The 19740-nt window shown below is 38.2% G+C and overlaps 1 protein-coding gene across 13 annotated transcripts in view; it reads left to right on the top strand.

Annotated features, from left to right (window-relative positions):
- ESRRG (estrogen related receptor gamma) overlaps positions 1-19740 on the top strand; it is a 633554-nt gene that overhangs the window by 399981 nt on the left and 213833 nt on the right. Inside the window, exon 1 of one of the 13 annotated variants that reach the window (XM_040460926.1) lies at positions 8802-9159. The exons of 9 other annotated variants lie outside the window; for them this stretch is intronic. Coding sequence is in view for 3 of the 4 variants with exons in the window: in XM_040460915.1 (XP_040316849.1) it covers positions 9100-9155 (56 nt within the window). In the remaining variant the exon portion in view is untranslated. Of the gene's footprint in view, positions 1-8801; positions 9160-17605; positions 17712-19740 lie in introns of those variants that run through there. 3 more of the 13 variants (XM_040460915.1, XM_040460916.1, XM_040460917.1) reach the window with 3 other exon arrangements.

Genomic DNA, 19740 nt, shown 5'->3' with positions numbered 1-19740 from the left:
ACAATTAAAAAATTATAATTTACAGCTACACTTCTTTACCTGGTTATATTTTAAAAATGTAAAGTTTGAAAAATCTGCTTCCTTTGTTAAGTTTTACTTCTTTGTTTAATGTTTCAATTTCTCCAAGGGTGAATTAATCTGTTTCTTTTCTCTTCTCCCTGATGAAAATTGTCTTTGATTTATTTAGTGTTCTAATTCAAGTGGTAACTGAACTCTAAAAAACTGGGGTCTTTAATTATGTTATTTGCTTTTCTGTAACACAAAGTTTGATTGGATAGGGCTCCTGACACAAATGGCTGTGCAGTGACAAACCACAGGTGAGATAAGAGCCCCCAGGATTTCAGAGTGACTATTGTCCTCATGTCCCCTCCCCCATCACCATTCCTGTTATTTTAATCTACCAGGGAAATGGGGAGGGAATTCTTTGCCTCACTCTCTTTTGCATCCAAACTATCGTTTTCTAGAAATGTTTTTGGCTCTCCCTGATGTGATGTGTTCTCATCCGGTATCTTGCTCTTGGAATGAAACCACCAAACAGAATATGCAGGACTTGGTTAAAGAATTACAGGCAGTAAAGAGAGGAAGAGAGTGGCCTAAAGCCAAGACCTTTGTCTTTTTCTGCTGATTAATTCCCTTCTTCCTCTCCCATAAGAAGAGAGATCCACCTCCTTTCTGAAAGTGTTCAGTATTCAGTGCTGTTCCAGCATAATGCCGTGTAGAAATGGAGCTATATGGCCATTCTTCAAGGGAGCCTTGTCAACATTTAACCAAGGAGACCCTGGAATCCTTAATATAGAGATTTTTGTGTTGTATACAAGAGCTATTTTTGAACACTTTTATAAAAAAAAAAAGGGATTTGTTTCCAGGACATATCTGGGATATGGTGATTTTTAACGCCTCGCTGTCAGGTTAAATGAGAAAATGTTTTCATGTTACCCTGGTGAGGGTCATAGATTTAAGTACTGATGTGGCAGCATTGTTTTAATAATAAATATTGTTTTTCCTTATCTAGTCCTTAGTATGAATATTTGGAAAACAGAAAAAAGAGAAAAAAGAGGAAGAATGTGATCTCTCAGAAGACTAATTAGGGAAGGACAGGAGCACTTTAGAACAGCAAATCTTGTCCTCTCATTTTTTTTTTTCCTTCTCTTTTGTCTCTTTCTACCAGCTCCCTCCTCTCCACTGACTTCTGATTTTTTTATATCATCTTATCGTTTAAAATTTTCTATTACATTGCTCTAATAATTTCACTGAATTATAATCTTTACATTTGGCAGCAGTAAACCAAGTAACAATATTGGTCATTCATCCACTCATCCACTCACTCATTCAAGACATCCTCATTGTATTTCTGTAACATTGACGGGACTGGTTCCTGAGTTCCCTTGCTGGCTTTGGGGAGACCCTCAGAACTGGTGCAGCCTCACACATGACAGTTGGGGAGGGGTTAAGGTGGGAAAGGAGTGGCCACTTAATAAAAACTGGATCTCTAAAGGAAATGATAGGCCAAATGGCTTCGGGAAAGGACAAGTAAATACCTGGAGAGAAAAGAGAGAATTTATCTCTACCAGTTCATCCCCACGGCTTTTTAAATATATCAGTCTTTTTGTCTTTCTAAGCTTTTGGAGAAAGTGAAAGACAATTTGGTATACACTTGGGTATTTATCTCTTGGGATGTGATGTCCCTTGGCTCTTACTTCGGACCTTTGTCCTCCGAGGGCTCCTGTCTCAGCTGGAGTCCCTTGCACTGGAGTGTGGTCAACGACTGTGAGATTAACATTAAGAGCTTGTTACTAACAAAGCGCTGGAAAGGGGAGACATGTAATCTTTTCTAATATGAGCTTTTCTACTACCTGGGTGTGAAACCTGGGTTAAGACTCTTAGCCACTCTGAGCCTTATTTTTCTCACCTGCGAGGTAACCAAGTTGGACTCATAATCCCTGTGGTCTTTCCCTGTCTGTAATTCCCTGTTGCCCAGACTTTGTGTTCTGCCATAGATTAGTGGCCATTCAATGTAACAAGAGCAAAGCCTTGTGAAGAAATTGAGTTCTTGGAATATCTGATCAAAGGAGCTCCTGGGTGAATGAGCTTGTGCTCAGGATAGTAATAAAATCAACAGCATTATTGACTGAACTGCTAGAGTAGAGGGATGTGGAAGAATGTCTTAAAGGGAGAGAAAGGGTACACTTTCTCTCTCCCCTTCTTTCTGGTAAACAATGCACCACTGAATGCTGTGGAGAGTCAGCGGAATCACTTAACTTTCCCAGATCTGTCTTCTTCAGACTCATGCACAAAACACAATGGTTAGCTTTAAGGGGGACATCTTTCATCCCCCTCATTATACTGCGCCAATCTATGCGCGTATGCCAGCAAGCAGTTCATATCCTCTTAGGGCAAACGTTACTGCTCTTTTCACTGGGGGAAAACTTTTCTGTATTAAGCACCTTGAACTCCGAGTCAAGGATGAAGGCCACATGAGCTGACATTGCCATTTCTTTAGATCCCTTCTTTTATTTAGTGAGACTTAAAAATAACATGGCTAACATTTATGGGAGGCTCACTATGTGTAGGATGACAGTAAAATTTATTATCCAAACTGAGGCACTCTGGAGAGTGTAAGGAGGGAGTACTGTAAATTATTAAGTGAGGGCACCTGGCACAAGTCACAATGTCTTGGCCCATCGGGTCATATGGTCCCTCCCAAAGAGGACCAGATGCGGTGCTAAATTACTTTAAAGTCTGTTAATCCCCATGACAATTTTACCAGATTGTTCTTACTGTTATTCCCATTTAATAGCAGAGGAAACTGAGAGTCAGATGGGTGGCATGACCCTAGGCCAAAGCCTCATCCCTCATATTTGAACTCCAAGCCCAAGGCCTGCTTCCAGAGCAGGCACTGAGGCCTTCCACGGTCTCCTGACTTCTGCTGGGGATGAGACACACACACACACACCCCTAATTAATTTGCCTTGCTTAGGGGAAGCAGATTTCTATCAAATGTGTTCATTTATATATATATATATTTATTTTATTTTTTTTTTTTTTTTAACGTTTATTTATTTTTGAGACAGAGACAGAGCATGAACGGGGGAGGGTCAGAGAGAGGGAGACACGGAATCTGAAACAGGCTCCAGGCTCTGAGCTGTCAGCACAGGGCCCGACGCGGGGCTCGAACTCACGGAGTGTGAGATCGTGACCTGAGCCGAAGTCGGCCGCTTAACCGACTGAGCCACCCAAGCGCCCCTTATATATATATATTTTAAATTTTTTTCATGTTTTATTTATTTCTGAGAGAAAGAGAGAGAGACAGAGTGCGAGCAGGGGAAGAGCAGAGAGAGACACACACACAGAATCTGAAGCAGGCTCCAGGCTCCGAGCTGACAGCACATAGCCCGACACAGGGCTCGAACTCAAGAACCTTGAGATCGTGACCTGAGCCGAAGTCGATGCTTAACCGACTGAGCTACCCAGGTGCCCCTAAATGTGTTCATTTATAAAAAGGAGCCTTAAAGAGTGCGTCAGATAGTTCTAACATAAGAAAGAAAGACCGTAACGTAATAGCCTCTAAGCCTGTTTTATATGGACACCAGATGCTATATAGCTCCCCCCCCCCCTTTTTTTAAGTGGTCCTTCGAAAATTTGGACAAAGGGGTTAAAGGAAGCAATAGGAAAGGAGAACTCTCACAGAGTGTTGAACAGTCTTATAGGTCAGGAAAAACACACTTGATGCTTTTTTGATGTTTCATGGCTGTATACATTTTTAACTTTGACTAGATACTGAATGGGGAGGTTAAGATGGGTAATTTGATCGTTGTACTGGCACCAAAGCAAGTATTCCTTTATTCTAAAATCTGTCATATTTGTTCCACTTCCCCTTTGCTCTTGGTTTCCAGTACTGCCCCCCTCCCCCTTCCTCTCAGAGTTAAGCTACCCTTTGTTTTGGACAACACTATCACACACATGATTGAGTCAACAATTTATGGCTTTTAAAAATAGGGATTTTGTCCTCTCTTAGGTTTATTGTTTATCATAATCATCTTTCAAGTGAAAAGGCTAATTTACTCTTTCTATAGGAATATTTTAAGCTTGATTATCATAATATTACAGCCGCCTGAAAAGGTCTAAAACGGGACATTGACCTTGAATGTTTTCTGCATTTAGCTCATGGTGCTTAACATTCAGGAAAGAATATAACTGCAACTCATTTATTAATGTATAATCTGAAAATGTTAACTATTGCTCTGTAAATACATGCCATGCAGATTACGGAAGACTCATAGGATACTATAAAATGTGTTTGGTATTTTACCAGGGTACATATGTTGGCAATACAGCATAACGAAAGTCACTTTTTCCCATTGGAGCTACTGTACTTTATAATTTATTTTTTCCTGATATTTTACCATGTATATCATTAGCTTGACAAAATAAAAGTAAAATAATCCCGAATTAATTAAACAGAAACCAAATTGCCTCCATCAGTTTCTCTTCCTTTGATTCTTTTTTTTTCCCCCACTTTCACAAACACTGGGAAGAGTTTGGTGGGTTATGGAGGTGAGGTAATTGCTCCCCAGAGAATGGGCTTTTCACATGGACTTGGTAATTTGGGAAGGGGATGGATTTATAGGACAAGAGGTTTGTCAAAAGGAAAGGTTTTTATTAGTGCTTCTGTGGAAGTGATCACTTTCCGTAGAAATGATTGCTTCTTGCCAATCGAGACAATAATTTAAATATCAAAGCCTGTGCCCTAGAAATGAAAGGCAACAGAAAATGAGGTATGATGAATTGATAGCAGTTGGGTAGTGATATAAAGTGGTCATGCTGATTCCGAAAAGGAGTCTTCCTGTTCCCCGTGGGAAAGGTACGTGCTGAAGCAGGTTTACAACGTAAGAGAATTCCCGAAGCACAGATGAGCAAAGTAGGGGGAGACAAATGAGGTGGACCTGCTCAAGGCCACCCAAGTCCTGAGCAGGGCAGAGGGGATCCTCCTATCTAAGCCTCTTGCTTGCCCATCAGCGTTCTTTTCCCAGGGATGTTCACGGTGGGTTTTCCTTCAGAGTGAAAGATAGCAGTTTTTAACAGTCTTGGCTTGCTTTTTTGCAGTATGGTACATTATCCTATACATAGTCTATCAAAGCCAGCAGGGAAGATGGTTCAAAAAGTTAAGCAGCTTTTTAAAGGTTTTACGTTCTTGAGGAAAGATCCACAAAGGTAGATTGTAAGGCCATTTGCAAATCTAAATTTGTTAGGCCTTGTTTAGTTTTAAATATTTAACAGATGACCAATGTGCAGTATAAAATCAAATTTGCTTCAGAAATAGCGTGACAACTATAGACATTTTAATACAGATTAGTCCTGTTCCTTTTCGCAAAAGGAAGATGGGAACTAAATATAGCTATTAACGTGCAATAATGGCAAGAATGAACATTTCTCATCATCTTTTAGTGACGTAAGGATTCATTGTTGGGATGTTTTAGGAAATAATTCTGACTAAAACACAGTAAAAACTTCCGGTATAGAACACAGGAAGCTACCTTTTGTTGGCAGGTGAGTTTTGCTGGTTGCCCGTCTGTTTTTTTGAAATGGAAATGAAGTATATTTTCCGCTGGTGTCTGTGCATGAGTCAGGGCCTAAGGATGAAGTTGTTTGGATATTTCTGACCGTACCGTTTAAGGAAAAAGAGATTGAAACTATGCGCGGACCCAGGGCCTGATGCATAATAGATGGATATTAAGTAATTTATTAATACTCTGTGTGAAATCGTCCTAAGAGGTCCTTTTATTTAGTTCCATGTATCCTGCTTTGGGTAGACTCCTTGTGGTAAGATTGTGAAGTGTATTGCCTGATTAGCAATATGTGTTTATTCTAGGCTGTTTATCTATGTTTGTTTCATTTTTTCCCTCGTATCCTTTGTAGTTGAGATTCTAAAGGTTTATGCTCAGTATTGCTCATGATGTGTTTGTTTCCTGTGATTATCCACTGTTTCCCCCTTCAAGGTGAGACAACTGTGGCCGGGGAAGATTCTTGAGATGACTAAGCTGTGTGTTCATAAAATATTCTGGGAGCCGTTTCGCAAGTTTAGTGCAGTAGATATTATTTCAAATTTTAAATTGGTTAAACTGGATTCAAGACGGTAGGTGTAATCTTAGGTCCTTGACTTGTGAAGGTAACGCTCTATTCCCAAAGGGAAGCATCCAGATCCGTGTGTGCACGTACACTCGTATACTTCTGGCAATTCAGAAAGCAGCTAGCTCAGTGGACACTGTATCTTGCGTTGATGAAATATGGTGAGTGAAAGATCAGTGGGGACTATACACTGGATGTTTGTGCATGTTTCTCTGTGAGCACAGAAAAGACCTACACACGGACGAATCTGAATATGTTTAAAATATATACCAATGAGATCAAATGGTTCATACTTGGGCAAATAAGTACCCAAAGGGAAATAAGAAAATTCCAGGAAGTACAAGTTAACTCCTATGAAATGTGGTGACTTAAGGTCCATCGGTAAATAATTAACTGCAAATCTTGTCTTTGAGAAGCCATTTCAAAGGAGTAATAAACAGGTTCTGTCACAGCATGATAATGCAAAGAAACCAAATACAGTACAGGATTCTGCACAGGTGCAAAATCTGAATGTGTTAAGTACTTTAAGATGGGTTGAGTGCATTAAATAACATTAAATAATCTTTATTTAGAAAGAAAAAGTCTTGAGAAAAAATATAAGAAACTTTTTTTTTGGTATATTATTGAAAAATGTGTACAACTGGATCTATCAATTACCCTGAGAATTTTAGTTTGTTCAGAAATGAAGATCGTGATCTTTGAACCAAAGATGTTTTTCTTTCTTTCTAATGCAGCTTCCATATTTTTCATTTATTTTAGAAAAATCATGTTTCTATTTCAAATGGCTTTTTATTTATTTTTTTAATTATAAAATGATTACATGTCTCATTTTAGATTGAATAGACCAATCTTTTTTCTTTTTTTTTTTTTCCTGGTGTCTGCAGAATGCTTGGATTTTCTTCTACATCTCAAAGCTCTTTTAATTCACTGCTCACAACCAAATTTACATCTTAATTGCAGAGTTCACATTTAACAATATAGACAGCATAATGCTACTGGTAATTAAGCTTTTACTACCTGCTTTTATACAGTATTCTCAGGCACAGTTTTTGCTATGTGAGTTCTCATCTAAAAACTTGTATGAATTTAGCCCACAAATAAAAAGAATCAGACCCATATCTTAGATATGGCTAAATACATGGCAGGGAAATTGCTTTCTTCTGTGGGGGGACCAAATCCTGTCTGTCATTTTTACATTCTGAATTTTAATGTGGCTGTTCTATTTTAGTGTTGTTTTTTTTTAAAGACCTAGAAAATTTGAAAGGGTTGAGAGAGAGAGTTGAGTTCTGATTTAGTGACTTCAACTCACACCAAATATCTGAACTAATTTATTTTGATCTCAAAGATTATACTATTTATATCATGGAACACTTAAGATGCAAAAGGTTGGTAGCAGTAGAGCTGACTTGTATCAAAATGTGGGTCTTCCAATCTCCGTAAGGTAGTAGCTTGTCATAAATAGCTGGTATCTATTCCAATACGTTTGGTCGTATAAAATAGACTGTGGTTTAAAACAGGACCTAAGAAAACTCTTTGTTATACGGAAACTAAAACGCCTTACACATTATTGAAGGGAAAATGCCTTTCTCTTCTTACACCACGTTAAAAAAAAAAAAAAAAAGAAAGAAAGAAAGATAACAACACTTTTGATTGAGAATTCTTAGTTTCCTAAATTATCATCTATAGTGGCCAGACTCTGTGATGATTTACAAAATGCTTCTGGGTTGATTTTTTTAAAGCATTCAGAGTGTGTTATGCATAGACACAAATACGTACACTGCATTTTATTTGGAAACTGATGTTTTGGGTAAAATCATATATTTGTATATGCCTCCCAATTTGGAAGCTTGTATTGAAATAAGTATATGATTAAGAACACTTTTAGTGCACTGTGTAGTAATGCTCTCCATACCCCCCCCCCCCCCGCCAAATGCAGTGTTTATTTTGTAAAGTGCAGAGATGGATTTAATGCACTATTTCCCCCTACAGCCCTGAGACCCCCACCCCTGTAACTGGAGAAGCCAATCTGTCCTGCAGTTGAAAAGCTATGCATTGTATATCTGTATGTAGGGAGGCAGGAGGTAAAGAAATGTTTATTACACTTATAATTTGCATGAGCATTCCCTCAAATTGTACTGATGCACTATTTCCTCTTCTGTAGTTGTGCAAAAACTGCATTCCGCCTCGGAGATGACGATCCCAGGGGTTCACATGCCCGAACAATTTGGAAGAATGCCTTTGATTTTTAAAATGCCCAGTATGTATCAGGAAAGCAGGAAAAGACGCGATTACGAATAAATGGGAAAGTACAGCACTAAATGCGAAGCAGCCCCCAGGGGTTGAAAACACACACAAGGGCAGGACAAACTTAATTCTCTACCTTCCGCGGAATCCTTTCCCAAATTAACTGAGAGTGTGCGTGAGTTCTTCTTTTCAAGGCAAAGTAGGTCTTAGGTTAGAAACCAAAGACAAATCCCTCCAGTGCTTAGAGAGTTAAGTTAGTTATGTTTCTTTTGTAGCTTCCCAGAGAAAGAAAGAAAGACAGACGGAAAGGGGGGGGGGGGGGAGGAGAGCACAGTTATCTGCTGGGAGCGTTTCGATCGCTAGCGTCGCCGCTCCCTTTTTCTCTCCCACCGCCGGTTCTCAGTCCCCTCGGTTCTCTGCACCCTGCCTACCTGCCTGGCTCCGCTCGCTCCGTGCAGTCTCCCGTCGCCTCCCTCCTGATTGGGCAGAGGCCCCCCAATCGGCTGCGCGGCTGGGCCGGTGGGACTGCATATGTAAAGCCCTACTTCATATTAATAAGCTCCAATCGGGGCTTTAAGTCCTTGATTAGGAGAGTGTGAGAGCTTTGGTCCCAACTGGCTGTGCCTATAGGCTTGTCACTAGGAGAACATTTGTGTTAATTGCACTGTGCTTTGTCAAGGAAACTTTGATTTATAGCTGGGGTGCACAAATAATGGTTGCCGGTCGCACATGGATTCGGTAGAACTTTGCCTTCCTGAATCTTTTTCCCTGCACTACGAGGAAGAGTAGGTACCTTTTTCTTTCCTTTTTTAAAACTCGTCGTGGGGGTGCGCGTGGGAGGTGTGTGTGTGTGTGTGTGTGGACGGAATGTATCTTTGCACACTGATTCAGGTAATGCCCTGGGTATTTTGTGTGCACGAGTGCTTGTTTGTGTCTGTCTTGTGCCTTTTGTGTTGAGGGTGATCTCCTAATTCAGTAAGTCGAGAATTGTTCTCTGACTACAATGTTACCTTTGAGGCAAAGCTCAGTGACTGTCAGTAAAACAGCTGTGTGACAGTCACTTCTTATTCAGGTGCTAAGAATAGGCACTTGGCACAAATGCTTAGTGAACTGTTAAAATGCATCTTTTACTAGGACCCATTTTCCCAAGGAAAGATGTTTTAAAATACAATATTCAAAATGATTTATACTATTGAGTGCCTCTTATGTATTTGCAGTTTGACAGATATTTTCAGCTCCCTGTCATTTCTTACCGCGCAGAGTTAGAGGCAAAATTGCACATTTACTAATTCTCCTTCAGAGAACAATTTTAAAAACTAGCCCTATGCAATTCAGGGCTAGAATAATGTTATTTGCATGGTTAGCGTTAAGTCGGCACTTAACTGACAAATCAGTCCATTAAGTAACATGAGATTTTCACACATTATAAATATTTAAGGGGAGAAAAAACTAAAGAAGAAACACTAGTGACTTTTAAAATTTCCCCTTGAATAGACGATGTTCAGATTATGGATTTGTGCCATGCTTCATGTCCAGAAAATAGAGAAAAGTACTTTTGCTCTTGCATGCAGTTTAATTCGTATTTATGAATATCTTTATGCATATGGGTATATATATGTATTTGGAACCCTAGAGGTGGGGGAGAAGCATATGGGGGGTAGGACAAGTAAATTAGGCATTCTTGAGTAAACGAGTAGGTCATAAACTTAATTTCAACGCACTGTTAAGATAAAATATTAGTATACCCCGGGAGCTGTCACTGGATCATCTTTCTGTTGAGTCAGTTATATTGCTTTGCTTTCACATTACAGTAATACCAACTGTTATAATTCTGAAAAGAGTGCTCTTGGCAAACATCTCTCTATAGATTGTGAAGAAAATCTAAAACTCTCGAAGACGAGGTAGTGCATTATAGGTAGATGTCCACTAGCTGTCCTTAGTGACTGTATATTGCATTGCTTTGTAATTAAGTCAGAGATGAAAAGTGATTTGCAGTCTTAGTGCCTGCTCGTGTCTGTATGAGTGTGACTGTGTGCATAGATGTGTATGCACACTCGCACGTGCATGCACACACACGCACACACTCACATACACACTCACGCAAGGTATAGTCTCCAAGAGATGGACGTAGGGAGGAACTGAAAGATTGGAAGGTTGTGCCTGCTACACTTTGAAACACTCGAAGCAAGAAACAACCTTAAATTGTGTGAAAATAAAAATGAAAAACAAACAAAGGTAGGACTGCCCACCCAAGTGTAGTCTGAAGGTTGGTGCACCTGGGCTGTAGAATCGGCGAGTCTAAATGTCTTCTCAGGAAGGAGGCGTTATCCAAGCTCACCCAGATTCTGAACTTTCTCCCATAAATAAATAAACAAAACAAACTTTAAAAATCCCCCAGAGGCTTCTTTTTAAAGTAGTTTTCTTGAATTTAACTTCTTATAGCTAATTTGAATAATTAGTTTAGATAAGCCTCTTAAAGCAGATGCATTTAAATGAAATCAGGGCACATGTCCTTTTGGCTTTGGCGCAAGATTCAAACTAGCTTTCTTTTTGGCTCAATTAAAAGTCATCTTTAAAAAATACAGATTTATTGTCTGGATGCAGTTCTGATGGTTACGTGGTTCACTGGACAGACAGAAAGATCTAATGCTAAGCAACACATCTGCCTCTCTGTCTCAATTAATAAACCACAGAATTTATACATGCTATTAATATTCATAGTAATTGTACTGGGTTAAAGCCTATCACGTGTGTGTATACACAGAAATGAAACCAGAGTTATGCAGTTTCAGAGGAAAATATTAGACAATTTCTGTTTTGGAGGCTGTTGAAAAAGATTCATACAATTTATTGACCACCATTAGGAGAGCCTAAAATGTTAACCTATAGCTATGTGTTTTTTATTTTAGGAAATGTGCCAGCACATTAAAGAGCATAATACTTGAAAGCTTGTTTCACATTTAATAGCAGTAATAACTGATAGCATAAATAGATGAAAATAATATATCTGCTCATTTTGACATATGTGTCCGTCTAATCATTCTAAATGAGTGTGCTCATCACATGAATCCCTTTCAACCTCTGATTAAAATGTAACATTGACTACAGGATTATAGAGCGGACTTAATTTTACTGACTGTTTTAACAGTTGTCACAGCTGTTGGAAGAAGGAAAGGCAATTGAAACACTCGAAAACAGGCAAGGCGAGGAGGGAACAGTTTAGTGAATTCAGCCTGATGGTTGAAATCCAGGCATTGCAAATGAAACAGATTTGTGTTTTGAAATACCTGTTTGGAGCTAAACAAGTTTTATTTTGTATGGTCCACTCTTTCTGTGTCAGGGTTTTGATTTTTTTTTTTTCCCTTGGCCTCATCTCTCCTTGTTAAAAGCTAACGTAGGTTGAAACACAACTATCCAAAAGTAATACTAGAATGTCAAAATATATGAGATAAAAATAGGCCGGAAGGAAAAATGTATACAGTAACAACAACAACAGAAAGCCTAAATCAGAGCAGATACGATTCTTTTTTTTTTAAGAGGAGCTTGCCTAAGTCACTTTAGATATGATATTATTTGAGAACTGTGAACAGATACTTTAAGTTTATTTTTCTAAGAAAGAATACCTAAACTCCAGACTTGGAGCTCATACTACTTTTCCTCCTGTTTTTATTCTGTAAATCTGTTGAAAACACCTGCAGCCTTAAAGCTAGGGGGTGTAGGTGGGGTTTTCAGATGATTTCTTTGTAAATTGCTGGAAGTGACAACTAGCTTGCACTTAGGGGTGACTGGAGAGTCTTGTAACCTTGCCCATCACAGCACTAAAGAGAACAGATCAATTCTGTTTTTCTGAAAATATAATAACCACTGTACATATCCCAAACTATGTCCAGACAGTGTGTATTATGTAACATATTATTTTTCTCCTAGGAATAAGCAAAAATAGGTGTCCCTGAGTTAATGGAATAAATATTGAATGGGAGTGGTGAGGAAATGATGGGCCCCCCATGTTTCACCAGCCCTTTGTGTCAGTGCATTTATGTATTACCTTATATACATTTGGTGGTAAGTTTAGAAATCCTCCTTTTACAGAAAGGGCTGGAATACAGCTTTCCCTTTCCTGGGCAGAGGCAAGGGTGATAGTGTTGGCTGGTTCTTATAGTGATGGTTTCTCATCTTAATGTGTTTATGGCACTGCTGCTTTATTTACTGAGCCTAGTGTTGCAGCGGTAATTAACCCATGTTATTAGCAAAGCCCTTGTGGATATCCATTAATTCTCTTGCATGGATGATCATTTTTCCAGTGTTTTCCCCCCAATAAGGTATCATTGTTCTTTTTTTTTTTTTAATTCTAAATTGACGGCCTTTGATATATTTCTTTGATTTAATCTGACCTGTAATGTATACTGACCATCTTATAAAAAAGGATATTGTAATTCAGCTTTTAAAATTGCTAATAGAAGCTGAAGAAAAGATTTTTTTTTTGGTTTTCTTTTCGAAGTAAAAAAGAAAAGAAATTAAGGTTTAAAAAGGAAATAATATAGGAAATCAGGCTTACCTCCAGGTTTTCCAGGTTTTAGAATTTACGATAATTTGTGTCTTTGAGGTCTTTTAATCAGATTTTTAGTTAGTTAATAACACTTTAGGCATTTTTATAAAATATTGAGCCAGCAGAAAAATACTTGTGCTTCCTTTGCTGAGAAAAGATAAGGACCATCTCATTAGCTGGGCCATACTTTTGCAATTAATTTTAGATACATGGTGCTATTCATCAAAGAGGGCAGGTAACTTCTCTATGAGTCTATTTAACAATACTTTCACAATACCTTACTCCTGCAAGAACTATAGACAAAGAAGAGACCCTTCTTTTGGAGGGTAGGCATAATTCCCAGTCTCAAGTCCGTATCCCTCGTGAAAAATTCCTCAGCATTTGTTTTAGCCTAGTGACTAAAGAAAATATTTCTTTGTTTTACTTTTAAAGTGCTGCGCAGCCCTGAAGGTTTTGCTTATGTGATTTCATAAAACAAATTCAAATCCCTGCTTGTGGTTGATACTTTGTCAGACAAGTGGCAATTGATAGCAGTGATTTCTGTCAAACCAATGAATAGCAAATAAACTTTCTAGAACCACCTATTAAGCATTGAAATAAGAGGAGAGCATTTGAGGTGTTTCGACAGAACTTTAAAGTCACTGCAGTAGATAAGCTTTGCTTGAAATTTTGCTTCATCGCAAATTCATGGAAGAGAGAAACAATACAACGTTGATCTGTTATAAGTGCATATGAGCTCCGGCCCTAGCCAGCTCTCTGGAGAAAATCTTTGATTACACTGGCCCAGTGTGTTCAGTTTTTATCTGTTTTACATCCACTGGCCTTGTATTAAATTGTCATTGTCCTAAAGCACAGGAGATAGAAATGAATTGCAGTTCTCTACATTCTCTGACAGTGAAATATTTAGGTTCTCTTTCTCCAATCATACTTATGTGTATATTTGATAGTGCAGTGATGACACCAGGCATCTCTGCTGCTTGACATTCTTCTTATTGCATTTTATGTGTTTTGCTATGGATTATTTTCATAGCCATGTGTGTATGCGTGTACACGGTCTATACAGTTATAAATACACAAATACACACACGGCACTTTAAAATTCAAAGCAGTCGGTAGTATGCACACATGTGTGTGTTTGCCTGTATGGTATGAATGAAGTACGGACCTATAAGGGAAGACGTATATGCGTAGAATAGAGATATGCTGCTAAGAGTGTTCATAATACCTTTATATGACAAAGTGAATCTCAAGTATTTTTCTAACCAATTAGTTGCCAGCTAAATTTGCCAGGCATGATTTTAACCTGGAGCTGGGATTTCAGGTATTTGCCAGGTCCCGATTTTAAACTGAATTGGTTGAACTGTATAGAAACACAGGTAACAGGTAACCTAATAAATAAATTTGTTTCTGATTTCATGGATTTTCTAACTATGATCATTCCTAAATTCAATATCTAGTAATCATAAATATTTGTAAAATAGGAAATAAGCTACTAATATTAAAGGCATAATTTAATGGCGTGGGCCCATATCCAAGAAATAGTTTTGAATCAGATCTTGGCTGCATTATTTTTTTATACAGAGGCTTGACAAATATATCTGAATGTAAACATGATAGCTCCCAAATAAATGCAAAAGAGAACTTTTATTTGTCTGCATTACATAAATATGTCACTTTCTTATTTTTTTCTTGCTGAAAAAATCTGAATGAGTGTTGAGAGAGAACATTTACCTCACTGCACTTTCTCTTTTAATTCTTGTTCTTATTTATATTCTTGTTTAAATTCCCAGATTCATTTCCTACCTTTACTTGTATGTATAACCCTTGAGCCCATTTAATGTTTGGTTGTTGTTATTTTATTTTATTTTATTTCTAAATCTTGCTGTTTCTTTATGCCAGTCCATCAGACCCAAGTTAGTTTCTTTATTATCTGAGGGTGATAAGTGACAGGCTTTGCCTTTGGAAGGATTTACCTGGCATCTTATTCTGGTTTCCAGTTCATTTTAGACTTCTACTTTCTACGATCCAGCAAACCTCAGCTGCTAAAAATAATTTCCATTCAGAGTTTTAGCAAACACATCTTTCCTCTCTACTTTTTCTTTACAGAAGTGCCAGGTGTTTCTTTTTCCTGATTTGGACGATATTTCTCAGTATTTTTCCAAATTCTAGCAAATTATACAAAACCATCAAATTGAAAGGATTTCAATTTTGTGTGTGTGTGTGTGTGTGTGTGTGTGTGTGTGTGTGTGTGTGTGTCTGCGTGCATGCGGGGCACATGCATGTATCCATTCCCCTTTTTAAGCAAACATTTTTTAAAAATGTTTGGAGGAAACGTGCTTTTTTATGTTTTGATTCCTTCAAATGTTATGCCATCATAATTTATGGCAATGAATGTATATTTGGAAGAGAGCTCACTAGGGCAGAGCATTAAAAGAAAAGGTGCAGTTTTAAATAAATTGACTTCTCACTGGTCAATTAAAGTCCATTTCAATATCCTGGCATAGATCTCTCTGTGCATTTGAATATAGATATGTAACATTCAGCACTGACCATTAGAAATGCAATCTATGGCCGTGGCTCTGCCACTTAGAATCTATTTAATACTTACAGTGTTAAACTCATGGACAGCCTACCTAAGATTAGATTACATTGTAAAAAAAAAAAAAAAAAGAGAGAGAGAGAGAACTTGAAACTAAATTTATATTTTAATTATGAAAGGCAGTCTTTGTCATATACATTCTTCTGTGCATTCTCGTGTTTCTTTGAGTGAAACAAAACTGCATATATACTTTTCATCATTTTGATTGGAAGTACACATTATGTGTAATATGCTTTGGCAACACTTACCTAGCCAAAGAAAACAAATTAATACTGGGCATACTGAAGGCTGTCGGGCATATCACAAATGTGTCAATTTGACTTTGCTTCCTCATACACCTTCTCTGCAAACAATTGGTTAAGATGGTACTAAATAAAAGGGAAGCTACCGATAAATTCTCATATTATACCAGAGATGGATGGCTAATAGAAGTGTAATGAAAACCAGCTTGCTTGCTTCCTTCTCTTTAAAACTCTATGGGAATGCAGATAGCATTGATAATCATGAGTTTTGCATACACACACAAAAAAGGAGTATAACTTGAACTTGTTCAGATCTTTCTGCTTTTGTGGAAGTAACAAAGGGATTTATTTTTTAAAAGTCTCTGAAGTGGCGAACCTCAGTTGCTCCTATGTGTGAAGTAAATAAAGACGTGAAGAAGTGGAGGGTCAGAAGGAGCCTGGGCAATCCATCTTGAACAAGGGACATCTCTTTTTGTTGCACTGTGCATACGTTTTCTGAGAAAAAAAATCTTGTGCTTTCTTTTCTTATGCCTTATTCAAAATGCAAAAAATGAAAGTTTAAAAAGAATTTACGCACAGAAAATAGAAGCTTATTAATTTCTTTCTCCTCCATGATCAGAATGTTCTCCTTGTACATGAAAATTCCTTTTTCATTAATCCTAGGAAGAATTTTACTTATTGATGATGGCTTTTGAGAATTTAAATAGAAGACACATTCAATAAATATGTTTACTTTGTTTTTAATATAATGTGAGTTTAAATGTTTTAAAAGGTGTTTTTTCCCCAGGGCAGTTATGATACTGTTACATTTTATATTTATAGGAATGTTTTTGCTTTGAAAAGAGTGTCTAAAATTATATCCAGAGTTACCAGAAATAGCGAGTAATACGAAAAATTATAGAGACCAACGTACTTATTTAGAGAAAAAAACTCAAATGTGAGGTTGTTCAATCGATTGCCCTTTGCCCTCCATAATTCCAAATGATCATAGAACTTTAACTTCTCCAGAAGTTAAATGCTTTCTTCATCATCACTAATCTATTAAAACAGACCTGATATTTTGAGGGGGAATATTATACCTGTAACCAACTGTCCATGACCATAGAAAGGGAACGATGCATATGGTTGACGAGAATTCCATCTGTTTCCTATGAGAAAGCGACTGTATACAGTTGGTGCTGGGGCCAGTAAATGACAGAAGCATCCCTTTATCCATAGACTTAAATGAGACCTGCCTCATCAGTCATGGGATCATAGTGTCACAGTTGGAAAAGCAACCATCAGCTGAATTGTACTGAACTACAGACTTGACTAATTCATCTTATTGCTCTACACATCTAAGGAAAGGCTCATTCTATTCTTACAGTCTAGACAGAATCAGGAGTTGGGCTCAGGTGGGAGCATGTGGCCACTTTTTTTCTGTTCTTTCCTAGCCATTCCGCAAAGGGAGGTGAGGAACAAATGGACAATTTATGCACAGAAGCCCAAGCAGACATTCTTTCCCAGGGTCAGAAATCCATTACTCAGTTGTTCAAGTACGTTTTAGATTTCTCTTATGTTCTATAAATGTCATTGTTGTCTTTCATGCTCCAAAGAGCTACCCATAAATGATTAGGTACGTCTCTCAATTCGTACGAACCATGAACTGGTATAAGCATTTTTTAATAGATAGAAATGGAGAGCGGATCATCTACTTGTGTTAGCCTGGATGATGATTCCTTCCTCGTACCTTTGTATGGAACTGTTCAGTTGGTTAAGTCTGAAGAATGAGAAAAATACTAAGAGGTTAAACACTCAAATTGTATTTTTTTTATTTTTTTTTTATTTCCTTATAGTGAACAAAACTTTAATGTCTAGAGCATTTATGAGGGTTTTAATGATTGGAAAATCTGTCCTGAGAATGTGGTCACCATATGTGACAGCCTTGCTTTCTATCTTGTCTCCAGTTTATGGGGTAAGTTCGGTGATATTGTCTATTGTCTTACTTTGCTTACATTATGGAACCTCTCTGCTTTCACACTGAGATAACCCGAAATGTGGGGGAAATGCCTGCTTAGTTCCAAAAAACATCCCTCAACCCTCTCACTTGCAGCAACATTTTCTCTTAAAATTTCTGTTTCTGTTCATCTGTTGTGCTAAAGGATGATTTACTTTGCTAAAAGGTAAGTACGTGAAATTCGCCCGTATCTGCATACACAGTATGTTAACCCCCTCTCTAGTTCCAAAGAGATTGCCTCCAACTTTCCATCTTTGTTTCCTTGGTGTTTCTGTTTGTTGTACATTCTAGTTGAGTGCTTTTATGGTGTTTTCTTGATTGTTGTCAGTTTGGGGCACTCACTGCTGACATTTTTGTTAAGTTAATGTCCCAGCACAAAAATCCCTGGCACACTGGAATCTGGCTACAGGGCGTGGAAGACACAACTTCTGTGTGAGTGTGTGTAAATGCAGTTAGTTAGTGGGGGGTTTATCAGATAGCTTGGAGAGGAGCAGTACAAACTGTTTTCAGTAACTGTGCTGTTCATACACCTGATAAGATTGAGAGAGCTTTTCGAAATGCTGATAGGCTTTGAATAAGAAAAGAATAATCACCGCCACTGGCACCAGCTTATCGGGAATGAAGTAAAATGCCAACACTTTTACATTAGCAAAAGTAAATGTTTTAGACACTCTGTGCCTTTTTTCATTCAAGTTAAATAGTAGGGGTGCTTTTGAGTGTGCCATAATGAATAGAAGGATTTATTACCTCGACTAAATTACAGGTGAATATGTTGATAAAGGAACCTTCAGCCTCAACAGCAGCTTCTTTGATAAGCAGGTGCATCTATGCTGTACGTTCTCAGGAGAAATTAAGTATCCCTTTTTCCACTCCAATTCTATTAAACATCATTTCTGATGTTAGAAGATGCAGTTATGGCCTGTGTCAGACGAGTCCCCTTGTTTTCCAGCAGATGGGAGACAGGCATTTGAAACTTAGCTTATCAGACTTGTAAAATGCTAGCGTGCCGTTATTCAGTAAGTTAGGGCATGTGTAAGTTTATGCCACTTGTACTCAAACAGCAAAGCCCTGGGTAAGAAATCTTATTTTTTCTCGGGACCGGAACGGGATTAATTGTAAACTTAGGATACTTTAGCGAGAGGAGGAACGTATTTGCCCAAGCCACAGCCCATTTTAAAGCACCTCCCCTTAAAAAGAGAGGGGTATTGGTTTTGCTCTTAATATAAACCATTAACTTGACCAGCTCAACCCTCTTCTCTTCTTTGTAATGTGACGCCTACAAATAATTTGGTGTATTCAGATTTGATAAATGATAGTGCAAGAGCAGATTGATTGATTTTGGATTACTATTGATTACTCTCAATGAGATCACTGTGACACACTCGAATCAATAGTATTCGATTAAGCAAGGCACCACCGTTCTATACATTCAGCAGCAGTGGGGAATTCAGGAACAGAATGTTCACAAGCTGATAAATTGACAAAGTGTTCAGCTTTAAATAGCCCTTTGTTCAGCACTAGTTCCTTAAAATATATTTCATTGGAAAGTTCGTTTTTGCAACTCTGGGCCTTTCTGCGGAAGAAAGGTCATCAGTTTAAGGTTTATTAAATTTTAACTAAAAACAACCGGGCTCCATTTAGGTGTAAAATAATTTAAGTACCACTGCGGGCAACCTTCATGCTTTTGAGCTGTTGCTCAAAGGTTTCATTCTTTTATGAAGATGTCAATTGTAAACATAAAAATGCATCGCTGGAAATGTAATGGTTTAAGATTCCAGCCGAAATAAAAATTCCTGCCTGAGGAAAGCACTCTCATCAGAGTAAGGTGGTCTTCCCTGGGCTCGGAAGCGGGCGTGCGCAGGAGCAGCCCTGCGAGGTGGCGGGCGGAGACCCCCGATCCCGCACACGGCTTGCTTTGCCCTCTGAGCTACGCTGCAACGCGAAACACCCAACGTCACTGGATCCGAGAGCCGCCGCTCCTGTGGGT

This window comes from Herpailurus yagouaroundi, unplaced genomic scaffold (assembly GCF_014898765.1).
Source record: "Herpailurus yagouaroundi ecotype Mexico unplaced genomic scaffold, PumYag 253, whole genome shotgun sequence".
Lineage (NCBI taxonomy): Eukaryota > Metazoa > Chordata > Mammalia > Carnivora > Felidae > Herpailurus > Herpailurus yagouaroundi.
This window is presented reverse-complemented; position numbering and strand designations above follow the sequence as displayed.